This window comes from Pristiophorus japonicus, chromosome 15 (genome assembly GCF_044704955.1).
Source record: "Pristiophorus japonicus isolate sPriJap1 chromosome 15, sPriJap1.hap1, whole genome shotgun sequence".
Classification (NCBI taxonomy): Eukaryota; Metazoa; Chordata; class Chondrichthyes; family Pristiophoridae; genus Pristiophorus; species Pristiophorus japonicus.
The window spans coordinates 112,180,176-112,201,096 of record NC_091991.1 but is presented as its reverse complement, the minus strand read 5'-3'; the positions used below and the strand labels follow the sequence as shown (position 1 = coordinate 112,201,096).

At 50.4% G+C, this 20,921-nt stretch overlaps 1 protein-coding gene across 1 annotated transcript in view; it reads left to right on the top strand.

Moving 5' to 3' along the window:
• vwa3a (von Willebrand factor A domain containing 3A) overlaps positions 1 to 20,921 on the top strand; it is a 92,542-nt gene that overhangs the window by 2,506 nt on the left and 69,115 nt on the right. Inside the window, exons 3-15 of the mRNA XM_070856686.1 lie at positions 102 to 226; positions 313 to 390; positions 1,538 to 1,592; positions 2,676 to 2,777; positions 2,922 to 3,028; positions 3,919 to 4,044; positions 6,176 to 6,284; positions 6,951 to 7,016; positions 9,650 to 9,781; positions 16,826 to 16,964; positions 17,950 to 18,053; positions 20,170 to 20,250; positions 20,860 to 20,921. The exon at positions 20,860 to 20,921 is cut by the window's right edge and continues 33 nt beyond it. Of these exons, the coding sequence (XP_070712787.1) occupies positions 102 to 226; positions 313 to 390; positions 1,538 to 1,592; positions 2,676 to 2,777; positions 2,922 to 3,028; positions 3,919 to 4,044; positions 6,176 to 6,284; positions 6,951 to 7,016; positions 9,650 to 9,781; positions 16,826 to 16,964; positions 17,950 to 18,053; positions 20,170 to 20,250; positions 20,860 to 20,921 (1,286 nt within the window). The remainder of the gene's footprint in view (positions 1 to 101; positions 227 to 312; positions 391 to 1,537; positions 1,593 to 2,675; positions 2,778 to 2,921; positions 3,029 to 3,918; positions 4,045 to 6,175; positions 6,285 to 6,950; positions 7,017 to 9,649; positions 9,782 to 16,825; positions 16,965 to 17,949; positions 18,054 to 20,169; positions 20,251 to 20,859) is intronic.

The following is a 20,921-nucleotide window of genomic DNA, read 5'->3' as shown; positions in this document are numbered from 1 at the left end:
TTATCCAATTTCCCCCTGTTTGAAAGTCCAATGCTGCAGGCAGCTCGCGAGCCTGCGGTTTCTGGTCCTGAACTGTCCGCTTTGCATCGTGTCATCCGCAGAGAACGGAGGGCAGACAGGCGTTGGCCAATGAAAACCAGACCGCGGAGGAGTGGCTGACCAATCACAGCCTGGAATGCCAGAATTTAACAGTTCATGACCTTTTAACGCAAGGCAGGATCATCACGTGAGTCCAACGGAAACATCACCATTTAGCGGGAATTATATTGGCTAAAGCTCCTTTTAACTACATTATCCCCTCTTCCCCTCCAGGGAAAAGGATGAGAGTGACATTAAACACTTGCAGCTCAGGTTGGACATAGTTGATAAGTTTGAATCCAGACTCCATGAGTAAGTATTTTTCTTGTTTCCTCTATTATATATTTGCTCTGTAAACACAATAAGGATAAACAGATTACACAGAAGCAGAGGGAATGGTGTCTGAGGCACAGGTGAGATTGAGAGAGGAGAGTCAGCATGGTTTTATGAAAGGGAAATCATGTTTGACAAATATACTGGAGTTCTTTGAGGATGTAACGAGCAGGGTGGATAAGGGGGAACCAGTGGATGTGGTGTATTTGGATTTCCAGAAGGCATTCGATAAGGTGCCACATAAAAGGTTACTGCACAAGATAAAAGCTCACGGGGCTGGGTCATTGAACATATTGAAGGTGGAGATAGACAGATTTTTGAACGGTAAGCGAGTCAGGGTTATGGGGAGCGGGCGGGGATGTGTTGAGGCCAGGATCAGATCAGCCATAATCTTATTGAATGGCTGAGCAGGCTCAAGGGGCCAAATGGCCTACTCCTGCTCCTATTTCTTATGTTCTTATGAATAGTGTAGTTCACAGATGGAGTGAGACAGACACAGCACAGAGGGAGAGATGAGGAAAAGAGGGAGAGATGACAGCGACAGTGAAGCGGAGGAAAGATCAAGGGACAGATAGAGAGATTGGGGCAGAAAGAAAGACAGATGTAGAGGCCAGGACGGAATGAGAGAGAAACATTGAGGACAAAGAAAGACTTGCATCTATACGGTGTCTTTCACAGGACATCCCAAAACACTTTACAGTCAATGAAGAACTTTTTGATGTGTAGACGCTGTTGTAATGTAGGAGTAGAGGAGTGTGTGCACGGGAACATGTCCCTGGACAGATGTGGACAGTGGTTAATGTATTGGACAACACTGGTCCTGCTGCTCAGCCGCTTTTGGAGAGGGACTTTGTACCTAAAAGACAATCGTCGGGTTGAATAGTGGAAAGTGAGGCGGGGTGAGGATTGTACGGTTATGCCTGGGGCTCGAGGAGAGTTTACACCACACCTGCACCCAGTGGGGTAGAGCCTGTGCTTGGGTCACATGGTCTGTGGGAGGGGTGAGCTGGATGGGCTGAATGGCCTTTTATTCATTCTGTGTTACCTCCCGTTTCTTGTTCTCTCCGACAGGGTGGCGCGGAGTTTGCTCAAGTCCTCGTTCTGACCCATTTTATTGCAATTTCAGGATGACTGGCCTTTACCACCAACGGATGCAATGGCTGATGGAAGGCAGCAGAAAGGTGAACTTTCCTGATTTGTGATCACAGCACAGAATGATACTGTTACGTATTTAACCCCTTGTAACCTGCATGACACTTGACCACCAGAGGGCCCACCTGTTGGAGTCCCAGCAACTCTTGGTAGCACAGTATATAAGCAGGCCACCCACGAGGTACCTGCACTCTGGAGCCTTATTAAAGGAGCTAAGGTCACACTTGCTCATTACACACAGTACTGTTTCACCCTTTATTGTGAGTGTATTAGATACAGCACAGATGGAGGCCATTCAGCTCGCTGAACTTGCAGCCCTGCATGTGACAAGTTTGATATTTGAATGCAGTGGAATTTCCTGTAAAATATCAGTGCGTAGAGTAAAGCAGCAATCTTGGTGAGGAGCCTGGTTTGGGGTTAATGAGCTGACTCTACAGAAGGCAGGACACTGGAGAAAGCACTCCCAAAACGACCCCTTAAAAGTTCATCTCAAATAGAAATTGTGGACACAGCTCCTGATTAATAGCGACTGAATAAGGCAAAATACATATTGATTACGAAGTTCTGGGGTTTTGACCAGTGTTTTTGTGATCGTCTCTGCAGTGCGGGCAGGCACAGCAGGAGGGGCGAATGAGCGGCAAGAGTCTGTAGAGGGAAGTGATCAGGGCCCAGGAGAGGTGTGAGTTCGGGGCCCAGAAGAGGCGAGGGCCCAGTGGCAGCACGGACCCAGCCCACACTGTGATATGTGTGCGCGCTAGGTCTGTGCAGCAGAGCAGGTCTCCAGTTAGTCTTGGGTAATTCTTGCCACTGGACCAAGACCTAGCTCTGTCAAGCCCGTGTGGTGGCTGGTGCATTGAAACACCTGTAAACTTACCCTTATTGGTGTGGAAGCAAGTCATCCTCGATACGAGGGACCGCCTATGTTGAATTAGCAACACTGGTTCACACTGATGGAATGTTTGTTTCCGTGTTAATTACCCGGGTTTCTGATATTTTGGGGGATTGTATCACTGGAAATTTGTCTGTTTTTCCGGCCCTATGAAAACTAAATCAGCGACCTTGACTGTGATCGTCAAAGACGGCTCTAACCTGGTGTCTCCTTGTCCCACTAGATGTTCGGACTGGTCAAAGGCACTCGGGTCGGTCTGCTTGTCGACTCCTCTGATGCAAACTGCGGACTAGGACGACTGCAAGACCTTCAGACAGCTCTCCTGGTCAGTGCAACGACCGCTCGAAGGAATTGATGCTATTGTGTAGAAAGGGTTTGCATTTGGGTGTGTGAGCAATGCATCTGCAGGGTTTTACTTGTCTGGCTCGCTGGTGCTGTGCTATGTTGAACTGCGTGTCTTGATTCACAGTGTCTGCTGGACGAACAGCTCTGCTACAAGAGGCAGTTTTATTTCCTCTCCTTCGGTAGCGACCTCGCTCCGCTCTGGGAGACCCCTCGGGACGTTAACATTCGCACGTAAGTGGCTTTTCAGTCCTGTTCGTGAAACGCCTGTACCCGCTCCACCATGGGCCACAGTGTATCCAGCTGCCTAGGGCCCAGCTCTGGAACTCCCTCCCTACACCTCTCTACCTCTCCTCCTTTTAAGACGCTTCTTAAAACCGACCTCTTCCCCTCCTAATATCTCCTTATGTGGCTCATTGTCAAAGTTTGATTGATAATCACCCCTTGGGACGATTTACTACATTAAGGGTGCTATATATAAAGGCAAGTTGTTGTTGTATCCAGTGGCAGCCCTGCTGTTTATTGTGAGTCTGTGTGGGGGGGGGGGGGGAAACAGGACAAGAAAGTATCCTTGTGATTGATCGCCCGGGTGTTGCTTGCACAGTGTCCGGGAGATTGGCCTTTAAATCCAGGCGACTCTGGGAATGTTGGCAACCCTAATGCAAGGAGTAAAACGGTTCCCTTTAAAGTGGTCACAGTGACCGAGCACTTGTGTGCACGAGACCCTTTCTGCCCTATCTCTCTAACCTCCTCCAGCCCTACAACCCTCCGCCATCTCCGCGTTCTTCCAATTCTTGCGCCTCCCCGATTATAATCACTCCATCATCGGTGGCCGTGCCTTCAGCTGCCTGGGCCTCAAGCTCTGGAACTCCCTCCCTAAACCTCTCCGCCTCTCCACCTCTCTTTCCTCCTTTAAGACGCTCCTTCAAACCCTACCTGACCTGTCCTAATATCTCCTTATGTGGCTCGGTGCATATTTCCCTGCGAAGCGCCTTGAGATGTTTTGCTACGTTAAAGACGTTATATAAATTCAAGTTGCTGCAGGAGAATAATATCTAACAGCAGGCAAAACATTATTGTTCTCACACCTGCCCCTCGAGCAATGGGTGTCCTGTTCTTTGCAGCCTGGATGAAGCTCGGCAGTGGGTTCAGGATCTCCAGCCCAGTGGGAGCTGCAACCTGTTGAAGGCCCTGAACAGCGTGGTGAAAGTGAGGACGCTGAACTTGCTGCTGATTATATTGGGCACGGGGTAAGAAAGCATTGGAACTCTCGAGTTCCCCGTCACTCGTGCCTCATTCGTGACATTTACTTGCACAAGGCAGAGCAGCACAAAGAGAGCTCGCGTCCGATGAGGAGAGGTTGAGTACAATGGGCCTATATTCTCTGGAGTTTAGAAGAATGAGAGGTGATCTCATTGAAACATATAAAATTCTGACGGGACTGGACAGGGTAGATGCAGGAAGAATGTTCCCGATGTTGGGGAAGTTCAGAACCAGAGGTCACAGTCTCAGGATAAGGTGTTGGCCATTTAGGACTGAGATGAGGAGAAACTTCTTCACTCAGAGAATTGTGAACCTGTGGAATTCTCTACCCCAGAGACGTGTGAAGGCTCAGTCGTTGAGTATATTCAAGACAGAGAGCGATTGATTGTTGGACTCCAGGGAATTGAGGAAGATCAGGCCAGGAAAGTGGAGGTGAGGTCGAAGATCAGCCATGATCTTATTGAATGGTGGAGCAGGCCCGAGGGGCCGTTTGACCTCCTCCTGCTCCTAATTCATATTTTCTTATCTTTTCAATGCAAAATACAAAATGATGTACAATACACTTGTTGCAGTACCTGGAAATAATGAAGCCTTGTAGTGGTGACGCATGAATATGAATGAGTCACATTTCAACATGTGTATCTCCCAGGCATCCGGTGTTGTGCCAGGAAATGCCACAATAGAAGCAGTTATTCATTGAGTACAGTGCATTATATGAAGAGAATATTAGTGTCTCATTAAACTCTTTACAAAAGCATTCTGTACTTTTATTTACTGATAAGGCAGTGCTGGCTTATGAAGAAGATGCTGCCTTTGTTTGGAACTCTGTTCTCAGCCGTGGCTCAGTGGGCAGCACTCACTTTCGCCTCCAGTCAGAAGGTCGTGGGTTCAAGTCCCACTCCACAGACTGGAGCACATAAATCTAGGTTGACATTTCCAGTGCAGTGCTGAGGGAGTGCTGCACTGTCAGAGGTGCCGTCTTTCAGATGAGACGTTAAACCGAGGCCCCGTCTGCTCTCTCAGGTGGCTATAAAAGATCCCATGGCACTATTTCGAAGATAAGCAGAGAGATGTCCCCGCTGTCTTAGCCAATGTTTATTCCTCAACCAGCATTCACTAAAAACAGATTAACTGGTCATTTAACCCATTGTTGTTTGTGGGAGCTTGCAGTGCACAAATTGGCTGCCGCATTTCCCAAATTACAACAGTGACTACACGTAATGTGTGCACCTGTGAGTATCACAGGTTTGTGGAGCTGTCAAGTTGTGAGTGGCTTAGCTCTGAACGTAATGTTCACAATACTCAATAAAACCCCAGCCAGTTGGGTTCAGGGGATCCATAATGAGGCAAGTGGTTGTGAGCCTGGTGGATGAACTATAATGTGCAGTGTGATTGTTAAACCGTTGCTGATAAACCAACTTGTTCTTAATAGCAAAGAACCCATGAAGCAAATACATACACCTCCCCCAGCCACAGTACCTTGCCCCATTCCAAGTGCAGTCCTCCCCCTGCCACCCCACCATAGATGGGGCAGGCATTGTGTATGGATTGTTAACAGGTTTATTGGCTATGAAGTGAATAGTGACAGTGTCGTGACTTCTGGATATCATTCACTCCACCACTCCAATTATGTCCCTTGTAGGGGGTTGGAAGAACGTGATCTGTCTTCTCTGAGTTCCCTCTCTCCCCTCTGATTCCCGTCCCCCCACCCCACCCATGTCGTTGCCCCCTTCCCCGACCCCAGTCTCTCTCTCTCTCCCTCTCTCTCGGCTGCAAGCTGGCCCTCTCGTCCCCTGAGAGCGGTCGGGGGGGGCGGGGGGAGGGGCGGGGAGAGAGTCGGGGGGAGGGGCGGGGAGAGAGTCGGGGGGAGGGGCGGGAGAGAGAGTCGGGGGGAGGGGCGGGGAGAGTGTCGGGGGGGGGAGCGGGGAGAGAGTTGGGGGGGGGGTGGGGAGGGGGATAGAGGGCCAGGGCCTGACTGGGCGAAGAGAGTCGGGAGCCTCAGGTCCTGCTTCTCGGCACCACGTGGGAATGATTGAAGGCCGGACGGGCGGGGAGCTTGTCGGGGCTGATCTGTCAAAAGAAGTGCAGTGCAAATTATTTTTTTCCTTCTCCTTTCAGTCCTGATCAGGCCGCAGAGATTGTGTCTGACTATATGCAGCAGTGCCTGCTGGGAAGATGTTTGCCCATCCAGGCTGTCGCATACGACTGCAGCAGTCACATGACTCATGTAAGTGGGCAATCGGGAGGTGCGGTGCGACGCGAGACACTAAACCACGCAGCCTCCATTATCCGGCGTGGTCAATCGCTGTGATGCATCGAGTCGCTACAAGGCTTCCTTCAAACACCGTCCCTTTGGTTATTAGACGCCACAATATCTCTCTTGGTGTGTTGTCATCGCCCTCATTCCCATCTCCCAGTTAGTGCTGTATCCGGGCGGAATTCGGGAAATCGCTTCTCCGCCAGAGATATTTCTCAGACATGGTTTCGAATTCTTCGGGTGGATTTATTTTTTTGCCCCTTGTATGAGACTCAGTCAGGTTCCTGATGCTTCCCGTATATTTCGGGAGGAATGACAAGCAATGGGGGTAGAGAGCCAATGGAAAGCCACTGAAGTGTGTGTGAGTGAACAGGAGGAGCCGAGGGGCTCACATACATCCTCCATCAAAAGTGCGGATGCAGGTCGATAAAAACATAGAAATAAGTCAGTACAATTTGGGGTTTTATGAAAGGAGACACATGGTAAACGGGTAGTGAAGTCATGATGCGTTGGAATGGTTCTATTGCCACGAATGCAGAACGACATCCTCCGGTATAATTCAGTTGAGTGTTGGATTCCTGTTTAATGTCGACAGAGTTATTGTGCTCTAACGTGTTGAACATTTTGTGATTCCAGACAACACTTAGGGCCCTGGCGGAGGTCTCGGGCGGACGTTACCACTCCTACTCCTCGGGCTGTCAGGTAATCTCTCTCCGGACCTCGCTACACTTCCCTTTCTTTTTGGTCTTCTGCTTTTTCTCATCGAAGCCGGTTGGCTCCCAACACCTCGCCCAATTTTTAATTATTTTTTTTCCATTCCTGGGATGTGGGCGTCGCTGGCAACGCCAGCATTTATTACCCATCCCTAATTGCCCCTCGAGAAGGTGGTAGTGAGCCGCCTTCTTGAACTGCTGCAGTCCGTGTGGTGAAGGTGCTCCCACAGTGCTGTTAGGGAGGGAGTTCCAGGATTTTGACCCAGCGACGATGAAGGAACGGCGATATACTTCCAAGTCAGGATGGTGTGTAACTTGGAGGGGAACATGGAGGTGATGGTGTTCTTCCTGCTGCCATTGTCCTTCTAGGTGGTAGAGGCCGCAGATTTGGGAGGTGCTGCCGAAGAAGCCTTGGCGTGTAGATGGTACACACTGCAGCCATGGTGTGTCGGTGGTAGAGGGAGTGAATGTTGAAGGTGGTGGATGGGGGGCCAATCAAGTGGCTGCTTTGTCCTGGATGGTGTTGAGCTTCTTGAGTGTTGTTGGAGCTGCACTCATCCAGGCAAGTGGAGAGTATTCCATCACACTCCTGACTTGTGCCTTGTAGATGGTGGAAAGGCTTTGAGGAGTCAGGCCGTGAGACACTCGCCACAGAATACCCAGCCTCTGACCTGCTCTTGTAGCCACAGTATTTATGTGGCTGTTTAAGTTAAGTTTCTGGTCAATGGTGACCCCCAGGATGTTGATGGTGGGGGATTTGGCGATGGTAATGCCGTTCAATGTCAATTGGCCCATTCTTCTAGGGTGGAGAGGCCGAGATTGTTCCCATTAGAGCAGAGAAGGTTAAAGGTAGATTTGATAGAGGTGGGTTTTGATGGAGTGAGTAAGGAGAAAGTGGAAAGTGTTTTCACTGGCAGGAGGGTTGGTAACCAGTGACCACATTAGTCTCAGAAAACATACACAATTCTTACAGGGCTTGACAGGGTAGATGTAGGGAGGATGTTTCCCTGGGCTGGGGAGTCTAGAACCAGGGGTCACAGTCTCAGAATAAGGGGTCGGCCATTTAGGACTGAGAAGAGGAGAAACTTCTTCACTTGGAGGGTGGTGCATCTTTGAAATTCACTGCCTCAGAGAGCTGTGGAGGCTCAGTCTTTGAGTATATTCAAGACAGAGATCAATAGATTTTTGGATATTAAGGGAATCGAGGGAAATGGGGACAGTACAGGAAAGTGGAGTTGAGGTAAAATATCAGCCATGATCTCATTGAATGGCGGAGCAGGCTCGAGGGGCCGAATGGCCTACTCCTGCTTCTAATTCTTATATTCTCACAGATTTAAGACAATTGACAAAAGATCCAGAGGGGAGCTGAGGATTTTTACGCAGCGAGTTGTTGTGATCTGGAACGCACTGTCTGAAAGGGCAGATGGAGCAGATTCAATAGTTACTGTCAATAGGGAATTGTATAAATACTTGAAAAGGAAATATTAGCAGGGCTGTGAGGAAAGAGATGGAGGCGTGGGAATAATTGGATCATTCACAGAGCTGGCACAGGCACGATGGGCCGAAAGGCCTCCTGTGTTGTATTCTACGATTCTAACTTTAAAATATTGGAGAAAATTTTACACCTGAATCCTGAAGGTTAGAACCCGACTACAATTTGCTTTTATATCGCACCTTTAACATCGAAGAATGTCCCAAGGTGCTTCACAGGAGTGTGAGCAAAAGCCGCACTGAGCCAAGGAGTGATTGGGAGGGGTGACAGAAAGCTTGGTCAGAGAGGTGAGTTTTAAGGACGGTCTTAAAGGAGGCGGAGGGGATTAGAGAGGCAATGCTAGAGCCTGGGTCTGAGGCACTGAATTCCTTCTGTACTGCAGCAACGATATTGAGGCCTTGATGGAGGAAGTCAGCCGCCAATGGTGGGGCGGAGGGAAGGGAAGGGAGGGATGCGCAAGATGCTGGAGTCAGAGGAAGGAGCGTTAGTGGTTGGGGGAGGGCAGCGATCTCTGGGGTGGGGGGGAGAGGGGGGGCAGGGGGGCGGGGGTTGTGGGGCTGGAGGAGATTACAGAGATAGGGAGGGGCGAGGCCATGGAGGGATTTGAACACACGGATGAGAATTATACTGAGCCGGTCTAGTCTGACCACCACTGACCTATTGCTGAGACAAAGCTTTCAGCCCAGCCCCTTCCTATCTCTGTAACGTCCTCCAGCCCGACAACCCTCCGAGATGTCTGCGCTCCTCCAATTCTGGCATCGTGCACATCCCTGATTATAATCGCTCCACCATCGGTGGCCATGCCTTCAGCTGCCTGGGCCCCAAGTTCTGGAACTCCCTCCCGAAACCTCTCCGCCTCTCTACCTCTCTTTCCTCCTTTAAGATGCTCCTTAAAACCTACCTCTTTGACCAAACTTTTGGTCACCTGTCCTAATATCACCTTACGTGGCTCGGTGAGATATTTTGATTGATAATCACTCCTGTGAAACGCCTTGGGACATTTTACTACATTTCCTGGGATAATCTTACAGATGTTTTAATGAGCGGGACTCCAGGCAGCCCCTTCCGGCCACTGTTGATGGGGGGAGTGTTATTGTTGGTTCTCTGCTGTGTGTCTCTCTGTCCTGTAGACTCGGATGTGCTGGAGTAGCGATATCGAGGTCCTGGTGGAGGAGCTGCAGCGAGCCAGAGACGTGCTGGGGAAGATCCGGGAGATACGGCAGGGCCTGATGGGAGATGCTCTCGGGGGAATTATGAAAGAGGTAATGTCGGCTGGCATGGTCCCGGCGGGGGGGGGGGGGGGCGCACAGTACTGGGCGCGCATAGAATACTAGAAATTTACGGCACAGAAGGAGGTCATTTCGGTTCATCCTGTCCACGCCGCCTGAAAAAAAGCTATCCAGCCTAATCCCACTTTCCAGCACTAGGTCCGTAACCTTGTGGGTTACGGCACTTCAAGTGCACTTCCAAGTACATTTTAAATGTGGTCAGGCAGTGAGTTCCAGACCCCCACCACCCTCTGAGTCAAAAAAGTTCTCCTCAACACCCCTCTAATCCTTCTACCAATTACTTTACATCCATGGCCGCTGGTTATTGACCCTCTGCTAAAGGAAAAGGTCCTTTCTATCCACTGTACCCAGGCCCCTCATAATTTTATACACCTCAATTAAGTCTCCCCTCAGCCTCCTCGGCTCCAAAAACAACCCCAGCCTATCTAATCTTTCCTCATAGCTAAAACCCTCCAGTCCAGGCAACATCCTCGTAAATCTCCTCTGCACCCTCTCTAGTGCAATCACATCTTTCCTGTCATCATCATCATAGGTAATCCCTCGAAATCGAGGAAGACTTGCTTCCACTCTAAAAGTGAGTTCTCAGGTGACTGAACAGTCCAATACGGGAATTACAGTCTCTGTCACAGATGGGACTTACAGTCGTTGAGGGAAAGGGTGAGGGGGGAGTCTGGTTTGCCGCACGATCCTTCCGCTGCGTGCGCTTGATTTCTGCATGCTCTTAGCGACGAGACTTGAGTTGCTCCGCGCCCTCTCGGATGCTCTTCCTCCACTTAGGGCGGTCTTGGGCCAGGGATTCCCAGGTGTCGGTGGGATGTTGCACTTTATCAGGGAGGCTTTGAGGGTGTCCTTGAAACGTTTCCTCTGCCCACCTTGGGCTCGCTTGCCGTGTAGGAGTTCCAAGTAGAGCGCTTGCTTTGGGAGTCTCGTATTGGGCATGCGAACAATGTGGCCCGCCCAACGGAGCTGGTCAAGTGTGGTCAGTGCTTCGATGCTGGGGATGTTGGCCTGATCGAGGACGTTAACGTTGGTGCGTCTGTCCTCCTAGGGGATTTGCAGGATCTTGCAGAGGCACCGCTGGTGGTATTTCTCCAGTGCTTTGAGGTGCTACTGTATATGGTCCACGTCTCTGAGCCATATCGGAGGGCGGGTATCACTACAGCCCTGTAGACCATGAGCTTGGTGCCAAATTTGAGGTCCTGGTCTTCGAACACTCTCTTCCTCAGGCAACTGAAGACTGTGCTGGCGCACTGGAGGTGGTGTTGGACCTTGTCGTCGATGTCTGCCCTTGCTAGTAGTAGGCTCCCGAGGTATGGAAAGTGGTCCATGTTGTCCAGGGCCATGCCGTGGATCTTGATGACCGGGCAGTGCTGTGTGGCGGGATCAGGCTAGAGGAGGACCTTTGTCTTACGGATGTTTAGTGTAAGGCCCATGCTTTCGTACACCTCAGTGAAAATATTGACAATGGCTTGGAGTTCGGCCTCTGAGTGTGCGCAGACGCAAGCGTCATCCGTGTACTGTAGTTCGATGGAATCAGTCTGGTGAACCTTCGTTGCACTCCCTCTATGGCAAGTATATCCTTCCTCAGGTAAGGAGACCAAAACTGTACACAATACTCCAGATGCGGTCTCACTAGGGCCCTATATAATTTCAGTAAGACGTCTTTACTCTTATACTCAAATCCTCTTGTAATAAAGGCCAGCATACCATTTGCTTTCTTCATTGCTTGCATTACCTGCATGTTAACTTTCAGTGATTGGTGTACAAGGACACCCAGATCCCTCTGAATACCAACATTTCCTAATCTCTCACCGTTTAAAAAATACTCTGTTTTTCTTTTTCCTACCAAAGTGGGTAACTTCACATTTCCCCACATTATATTCCATTTGCCATGTTCTTGCCCACTCACTTAGCCAGTCCATATCCACTTGAAGCCTCTTTGCATCCTCCTCACAACTTACATTCCCACCTAGCTTTGTATCATCAGCAAACTTGGATATATTACATTTGGTCCCTTCATCCAAATCACCGATGTAGATTGTGAATAGCTGGGGCCTGTTATATATATATAAACTTATATTTACTCTGTACAGCCACCAGAGGGCTCATCCCCTGGATTCCCAAGGGATCCCATAATCCCTTGGGAGCACAAGTATTTAAGGAGACCTGCAATAAAAGACTATGATCATACTTTACTTTGAGCTCACAGTGTTCAGTCTGACTCTTTCTCCATACATAACAACTGGCGACGAGATACAGATAGCGAACTCAAAGATGCAGAGAACAGTGGGCATCCTGGAGAAATTCTTGGAGGGAGATGATTGGGAAACTTTTGTAGAACGACTCAACCAATACTTTGTGACCAATGAGCTAGATGGGGAAGAGAGCGCTGCCAAACGAAGGGCGATCCTCCTCACCGTCTGTGGGGCACCAACGTATGGCCTCATGAAGAATCTGTTCACTCCAGCGAAACCCACGGAGAAATTGTATGACGATTTGTGCACACTGGTCTGAGAGCATTTGAACCCAAAGGAAAGCGTTCTGATGGCGAGGTACCGGTTCGACACCTACAAAAGGTCTGAAGGCCAGGATGTGGCGAGTTATGTCACCGTGTTAAGACGCCTTGCAGGACATTGTGAATTTGGAGCACGTGTTCAGAGACTTTTTCGTCCTTGGCATTGGCCACGAAACCATACTTCGCAAACTTTTGACTGTAGAGACTCCAACCTTGAGTAAGGCCATAGCGATAGCCCAGGCGTTCATTGCCACCAGTGACAATACGAAGCAAATCTCTCAGCACACGAGTGCTGCTATAAGTACTGTGAACAAAGTAATGTTGTTTTCGAATCATAACGTACAGGGCAGGTCACACATACCTGCAGCTGCACGTCTGCAGATGTCTCAGAGTCCACCATCAAGGGTGATGAATGCAAGGCCATTAACACCTTGTTGGCACTGCGGGGTGATCATCGTTTCCATTCATGCCAATTCAAAGGATACATTTGCAAGGACTGTGGAACAACGGGACACCTCCAACGAGTGTGCAGGCGAGCTGCTAAGCCTGTTAAACCTGCAAACCACCACATTGCAGAGGAGGACAGATCCACGGAGGATCACGATGAACCAGAGCATCAGATAGAGAAGGCAGAGGTACATGGAGTGCACACATTCACCACGAATTGTCCCCGATAATGCTGAATGTTGAACTAAATGGACTCCTGGTGTCAATGGAGCGGGACACAGGCACGAGCCAGTCCATCATGGGCAAAAAGACTTTCGAAAGATTGTGGTGCAACAAGGCCTCAAGGCCAGTCTTAACTCCAGTTCGCACGAAACTAAGAACTTACACAAAAGAACTGATTCCTGTAATCGGCAGTGCTACCATAAAGGTCTCCTACGATGGAGCGGTGCACAAGCTACCACTCTGGGTGGTACCGGGCGATGGTCCCACGCTGCTCAGCAGGAGCTGGCTGGGAAAGATACGCTGGAACTGGGACGATGTCCGAGCGCTATCGCCTGCTGACGACACTTCGCGTGCCCAGGTCTTAAACAAATTTCCTTCGCTGTTCGAACCAGGCATCGGGAAATTCCAAGGAGCAAAAATGCAGATCCACCTAATTCCGGGGGCGAGAGCAGTTCCGTACATGATGAGAGAAAGGGTAGAGATCGAGCTAGACCGGCTGCAAAGAGAGGGCATCATTTCACCGATCGAGTTCAATGAGTGGGCCAGTCCTATCATCCCAGTCCTCAAGGGAGACGGCACCGTCAGAATCTGTGGCGATTACAAAGTAACTATCAATCGTTTCTCCCTGCAGGACCAATACCCACTACCAAAGGCCGATGACCTCTTTGCAACGCTGGCGGGAGGAAAGACGTTCTCGAAGTTGGATCTAACCAGCCGACATGACGCAGGAACTGGAGGAATCATCGAAGGCCTCACCTGCATCAACACGCACAAAGATCTCTTTGTTTATAACAGATGCCCGTTTGGAATCTGATCAGCGGCGACGATATTCCAGGGAAACATGGAAAGCTTACTGAAGTCGGTCTCGCACACCGTGGTCTTCCAGGACGACATCTTGGTCACAGATCGGAACACAGTCGAGCATCTGCAGAACCTGGAGGAGGTTCTTAGTCGACTCAACCGCGTGGGGCTCAGGTTAAAACACTCGAAGTGTGTTTTCCTGGCGTCTGAAGTGGAGTTCTTGGGAAGGAGGATTGCGGCGGACGGCATCAGGCCCACCAACGCAAAGACAAAGGCAATCGAGAACGCACCGAGGCTACAGAACGTGATGGAGCTGCGGTCATTTCTGGGACTCCTGAGCTACTTTGGTAATTTCTTACCGGGTCTCAGCACACTGTTAGAACCACTGCATGTCTTACTATGGAAAGGGGATGAATGGGTTTGGTGCAAAAGCCAAGAAAATGCCTTTGTAAAAGCGAGAAAATTGTTATGCTCAAACAAATTGCTTGTGTTATATGATCCATGTAAGCGTTTGGTACTAGCGTCGTCATATGGCATCGGGCGTGTATTGCAACAAGCTAATGATTTTGGGAAACTGCAACCGGTTGCTTATGCATCCAGGAGTCTGTCTAAGATAGAGAGCCTACAGCATGATTGAGAAAGAAGCGTTAGCGTGTGTATATGGGGTAAAGAAAATGCATCAATACCTGTTTGGGCTAAAATTCGAATTGGAAACCGACCATAAGCCACTTATATCCCTGTTTTCCGAGAGTAAAGGGATAAATACCAACGCATCGACCCGCATCCAGAGATGGGCGCTCACGTTGTCCGCATACAACTACGCCATCTGCCACAGGCCAGGCACAGAAAATTGCGGCAATGCTCTCAGTAGGCTGCCATTGCCCACCACGGGGTGGAAATGGCGCAGCCCGCAGATCTAGCCATGGTTATGGAAGCATTTGAGAGTGAGCAATCACCCGTCACTGCCCGGAAGATCAAATCCTGGAGAAGCCAGGACCCCTTATTATCTCTAGTCAAAAGCTGTGTGCTTCACGGTAGCTGGTCCAGTGTCCCAGTGGAAATGCAGGAAGAGATAAAGCCGTTCCAGCGGCGCAAAGATGAAATGTCTATACAAGCAGACTGCATTCTGTGGGGCAATCGAGTAGTGGTCCCTAAAAAGGGCAGAGACACCTTCATCAATGACCTCCACAGTACACACCCAGGCATCGTGATGATGAAAGCGATAGCCAGATCCCACGTGTGGTGGCCCGGTATCGATGTGGACTTAGAGTCCTGCGTTCCACAGATGTAACACATGTTCGCAGCTAAGCAATGTACCCAGGGAGGTGCCACTAAGTCCAAACCGTGGTCTAGGGTACACGTCGACGATGCAGGCCAGTTCTTGGGCAAAATGTTCCTTGTGGTTGTAGACGCGTACTCCAAGTGGATTGAATGTGAGATAATGTCGGCTAGCACGTTCGTTGCCACTACTGAAAGCCTGAGGGCCATGATTGCCACACACGGTTTACCTGATGTCCTGGTGAGCGACAATGTGCCATGTTTTACCAGTGCTGAGTTCAAAGAATTCATGACCCGTAACGGGATAAAACATGTCACATCTGCCCCGTTTAAACCAACGTCCAATGGTCAGGCAGAGAGAGCAGTGCAAACCATGAAGCAGGGCTTGAAGTGGGTAACTGAAGACTCACTGCAGACTCGCCTATCCCGAGTCCTGCTTAGCTACTGCACGAGACCCCACTTGCTCACTGGGATCCCACCTGCTGAACTGCTCATGAAAAGAGCACTTAAGGCAAGGCTCTCGTTGGTTCACCCTGATCTACATGAACAGGTAGAGAGCAGGCGGCTTCAACAAAGTACATACCATGATAGCGCCAATGTGTCACGTGAGATTGAAATCAGTGATCCTGTATTTGTATTGAATTATGGACAAGGTCCCAAGTGGCTTCCCGACACTGTTGTGGCCAAAGAGGGGAGCAGGGTGTTTCGGGTCAAACTTTCAAATGGACTCATTCACCAGAAACACTTGGACCAAATCAAACTCAGATTCACGGACTATCCTGAGCAACCCACCTTGGACCCTACCTTTTTTGATCCCTCAACATGCACACCAGTGGCAACCGACATCACGGTTGACCACGAAGCAGAACCCATCAACCACAGCAGCCCAGCAGGGCACAACACACCAGGCAGCCCAGCAAGGCCAGCTGCACACCAGCCCAGCGAGGGCCCAACAAATGATTCAACAACACCAGCTTTCACACCGAGACGATCAACCAGAGCAAGAAGGGCCCCAGATCGACTCACATTGTGAATAGTTACACTATTGACTTTGAGGGGGAGTGTTGTTGTAAAGGTAAACTTGTATTTACTCTGTACAGCCACTAGAGGGCTCATCCTCTGGAGTCCCAAGGGAGCACAGGTATTTAAGGAGGCCTCACAGGTTGGAGAGGCACTCTGGAGACCTGCAATAAAAGACTACGGTCACACTTTACTTTGAGCTCACAGCATTCAGTCTGACTCTTTCTCCATACACAACAGAGCCCAAGCACTGATACTTGCGGTACCCCACTAGTTACAGGCTGCCAACCTGAAAATTCCTACTCTCTGATTTCTGTCTGTTAACCAATCCTCAATCTATGCTAGTATATTACCCACAATGCCATTGAGCCCTAATTTAGTTTAATAACCCCTTGTGTGGCACTTTATTGAATGTCTTCTGAAAATCCAAATACACCACATCCACTGGTCCTCCCTTATCTATTCTGCTCGTTACAACCTCAAAAAGCTCTTAACAGATTTGTCAAACATGAATTCCCTTTCATAAATCCATGATTCCACGGCCTTTTACGTTTCTGACAAGCCTGCCATGTGGGACCTTGTCAAAAGCCTTGCTAACATCCATGTATACTACATCAAACGTGCTACTCTCATCGACCTTCTGTGTTACCTCCTTGCAGAAACCGGGGGTGGGGCGGGGACTTGGAATGGGGGCGCTGTTTAATTTTATGCTTGTTTTGTTCCCCTGGGTCGAGATTTCGACTGAAGTTGCCAAGATACCTCCTGCGCGATTCCTACCCCGGCCACCCAATCACGACGGGCCTCTCTGTATCGAGACCGCCAGCTTTCTGCCCAAGACCTCCGCTGAGTGGCTGAGGCAAAACGGCTTAAAAGGTATTGCCACGGTTTATCAAATCGGACGCGGTTTGTTGCTGCGCGATGTTGTCCTTTCCTGCGAGGCTCCCCCTTGTGGCTGTGAGAACAGGTGCATCCTGTGGCACTGAAACGGGCCACTTGGTCTGTCCAGTCTGCTCTGGTGTCACCTTGTAACAGCAAAGGTCACCTCGGGGTCGGGCTCTGTCCCGGAAGTATAGACGTCGTGAGTTCAAATTCCACCGGGGCAAGTTGGGGAATTTAACTCATTAAATTTGTGAGCTGGCTCCAGACACACTGGCTCAGTGGGAGGCCTGGGTCAGAAGGTGCCTGGTTTGAGACAGGGTCCAGACAGTCCCAGGGAGGGCAGACAGAGGTCCAGACAGTCCCGGGGAGGGCAGACAGAGGTCCAGACAGTCCCGGGAAGGGGAGACAGGGTCCAGACAGTTCCGGGGAGGGCAGACAAACACCCAGACAGTCCCGGGGAGGGCAGACAAACGTCCAGACAGTCCCGGGGAGGGAAGACAGGGGTCCAGACAGTCCTGGGGAGGGCAGACAGGGGTCCAGACAGTCCTGGGGAGGGCAGACAGGGGTTCAGACAGTCCTGGGGAGGGCAGACAGGGGTCCAGACAGTCCTGGGGAGGGCAGACAGTCCTGGGGAGGGCAGACAGGGGTCCAGACAGTCCCAGGGAGGGACGGCTGGGGCACCGGTTATGAATTCTGGTCTGAGGTACTCGTGTCCGGTGGGTGTGGGGTCTGTGCTCTCCCCCTCCCCCCAGCGTATGGGTTGTGGGAGCCCATAACCCCCCTCGCCCCACATTAGCTGGGATAAAGCTGGTCACAGCCATCGAAGGGGCGTTGAGGTCACAGCGTGTCCGACTGTGAATCCCCCACCCCCGCTCTCGGGGTTGACGGTGAAGATATGAAGACGAGCGGTTACAGTGTGAATGCGCCGTTCCCCGGTCGATGGTGATACCGTCTCAGATGCTGGTTTTACGTTTTCCAGCCAAGAAGCTCAGCCTGTACCAAGTGTTGGCACCGAATGCGTTCTCACCATTGGAGGAGTTTGTACCCATTCTTCGCAAGACTGTGTCCTCGACACTGCACGGGGTAAATATCAGCCGTTGTCTCTGTTAAAGTGCTCGGCTCTCCTCTGGACGTTCCTCTCTCCTTCCACTGAAGCTCCAAATCTCACAGCCTCCAAACTCTCTCTCCTCTCCTCTCCCCCCCCCCGCCCCGCTGTGTGTAAACCCAGCCTCTTCGCCCCGACTTTGACTCAATCCCCAAGGAGCCACTCAACAAACCCAATTGTTCCCTTCTCCAACAACCCAAACTTGGCATCACCCCACATTCTGTCTCTGGTCGATCCAAAACTCGGCTGCCCCCGTATCCTAACTTGCACCAAGTCCTGCTCACCCATCACCCCTGTGCTCGCTGACCTACATTGGCTCCCAATTAAGCCACACCTCGATTTCAAAATTCTCATCCTTGTTTACAAATCCCTCCATGGCCTTGCCCCTCCAGCCCCACAACCCCCCGAGATCTCTGCACTCCACTAATTCTGCCCTCTTGAGCATCCCTGATTATAATCACTCAACCATTGGTGGACGTGCCTTCAGCTGCCTGGGCCCCAAGCTCTGGAACTCCCTCCCTCAACCTCTCCAACTCTCTACCACTCTTTCCTCCTTCAAGACGTTTCTTAAAACCTACCTTTTTGACCAAGTTTTTGGTCACCTGCGCTAATTTCTACTTATGTGGCTTGGTGTCAAATTTTTTATCTCATAATACTCCTGTGAAGCGCCTTGGGACATTTCACTACGTTAAAGATGCTATAATAATACAAGTTGTTGTTGTTGGTGTTCCCCCACCCCGGCTGTCTGGGGCTTGGACACTACCCGGAGTCAATTAGTGATTGGCTGATTCAATAATATCACTTTAATAAGGCCAGCGGACTGTGTGTTTGGATTGAGATAGGAAAGGTATTTTTTGAAATGAGGTGCACTGCCTGCTCCGCCATTCAATAAGATCATGGCTGATCTGATCCTGGACTCAGCTCCACTTCCCTGCCCGCTCCCCGTAACCCTTTAGTCCCTTATTGCTCAAAAATCTGTCTATCTCCACCTTTAAATATATTCAGTGACCCAGCCTCCACAGCTCTCTGGGGCAGAGAATTCTACAGATTTACAACATTCCATTTGCCTTCCTAATTATTTGCTGAACCTGCATGCTAACTGTTATGTCTTGGATAAGGAGTCAGACTAGATACTGCAAGCTTAAAGTGAGTATGACCATAATCCTTTATTACAGATCTCAGCGTGCCTCTCCAGCCTGTGAGGCTTCCTTATATACAGGTGCTCCCAAGGGATTGTGGGATGCCTTGGGACTCCAGGGGATAAGCCCTCTGGTGGTTAGACATGATAATTACAGGTTTACATACATTTCAATAACTTTGTGTTTCATGCACAAGGACCCCCAGGTCCCTCTGTACTGCAGCATTTTGTAATCTCTCTCCATTTAAATAATAATTTGCTTTTAAATTTTTCCTACCAAAGTGGATAACCTCACATTTTCATACATTATACTTCATCTGCCAAATTTTTACCCACTCACTGAGTCTGTCTATATCCCTTTGCAGATTATTTGTGTCCTCCTCACAATTTGCTTTCTTACCTATCTTTGTATCATCAGCAAACTTGGCTACATTACACTCGGTCTCTTCATCCAAGTCATTTATATAGATTGTAAATCTAGAGGCCCCAGCACCGGTCCCTGCGGCACCCCACTAGTTACAGTTTGCCAACCTGAAAATGACCCAATTATCCCTACTCTCTGTTCTCTGTTAGTTAGCCCATCCTCTATCCATGCCAATATATTACCCCCAACCCCGTGAGCTCTTATCTTGTGCAGTAACCTCTTATGTGGCACCTTATCGAATGCCTTCTGGAAATCCAAATACACGACATCTACTGGTTCCCCCTTTATCCACCCTGCTCGGTACATCCTCAAAGAACTCCAGCAAATTTGTCAAACATGATTTCCTTTTCATAAAACTATGCTGACTCTGCCTAACGGTGAAGTTTGGCTGCGGGCCCTGGGAGCTGGATCCTGCCGTGTGCCAGCACCTGTAGAAGATGTAACATTCGCCGACATCCATTGTGTTCAGGGTTTGGTTTCACAGATACAGGGGGAGATGACACAGAGATTGATGGTCGTGTTTTCTACACAGAAAGCAATGATGCAGCTCGAGTGGCACGACGGGACAGTGAAAAATGTGCATGTGGATCCCCCTCTGTTATACGAGTATCAGGTAAGGACACACACCTAATCCTTGTCTCCCCGCTCCACCCTCCCTCCATCTCCCCTCTCCCCCCACTCTCCCACCTTCCTTCTCTCTCCCCTCCCCCTCCACCCTCCCTCTCTCTCCCCCCCATCAAACACCCCCTCTTCCCCCCCCCCGACCCCATCTCTCTCTCCCACCTTCCTTCTCTCTCTCCCCTCCCCCTCCACCCTCCCTCTCCCCCCCCCCCCCATCGACCACCCCTCTCTCCCCTCCCCCATCGACCCTCCCCTCTCTCCCCCCTCTCCACCCTCCTTCTCCCTCTCCCACCTTCCTTCTCTCTCTCTCGCTCCCCTCCCCTCCACCCTCCCCCTCTCTCTCTACCCCCATCTTCCTTCCCTCCCACCTTCCTTTTCTCTCTCTCTCTCTCCTCCCCCTCCACCCTCCCCCATTGCCCCCTCTCCCTCCCTCCCCTACCCCTACCCCTCTCTCTCCCACTGCCCCCTTTCTCTCTTCCCCTCCCTCCCTCCCCCTCTCCCCCCATCACCCCCCCTCTCTCCCTGTTTCCCCACCCCCCCTCTATCTTCCCTCCGCCCTCCCTGCCCCCCTGACTAACGCCATGTTTTGCTTGTGTCCCAGAAGCAGCTGGGCCGAGCTATGAGGGGGTTTGAGCGGCGGGCTGACTGGCTCTCCACGAGCAG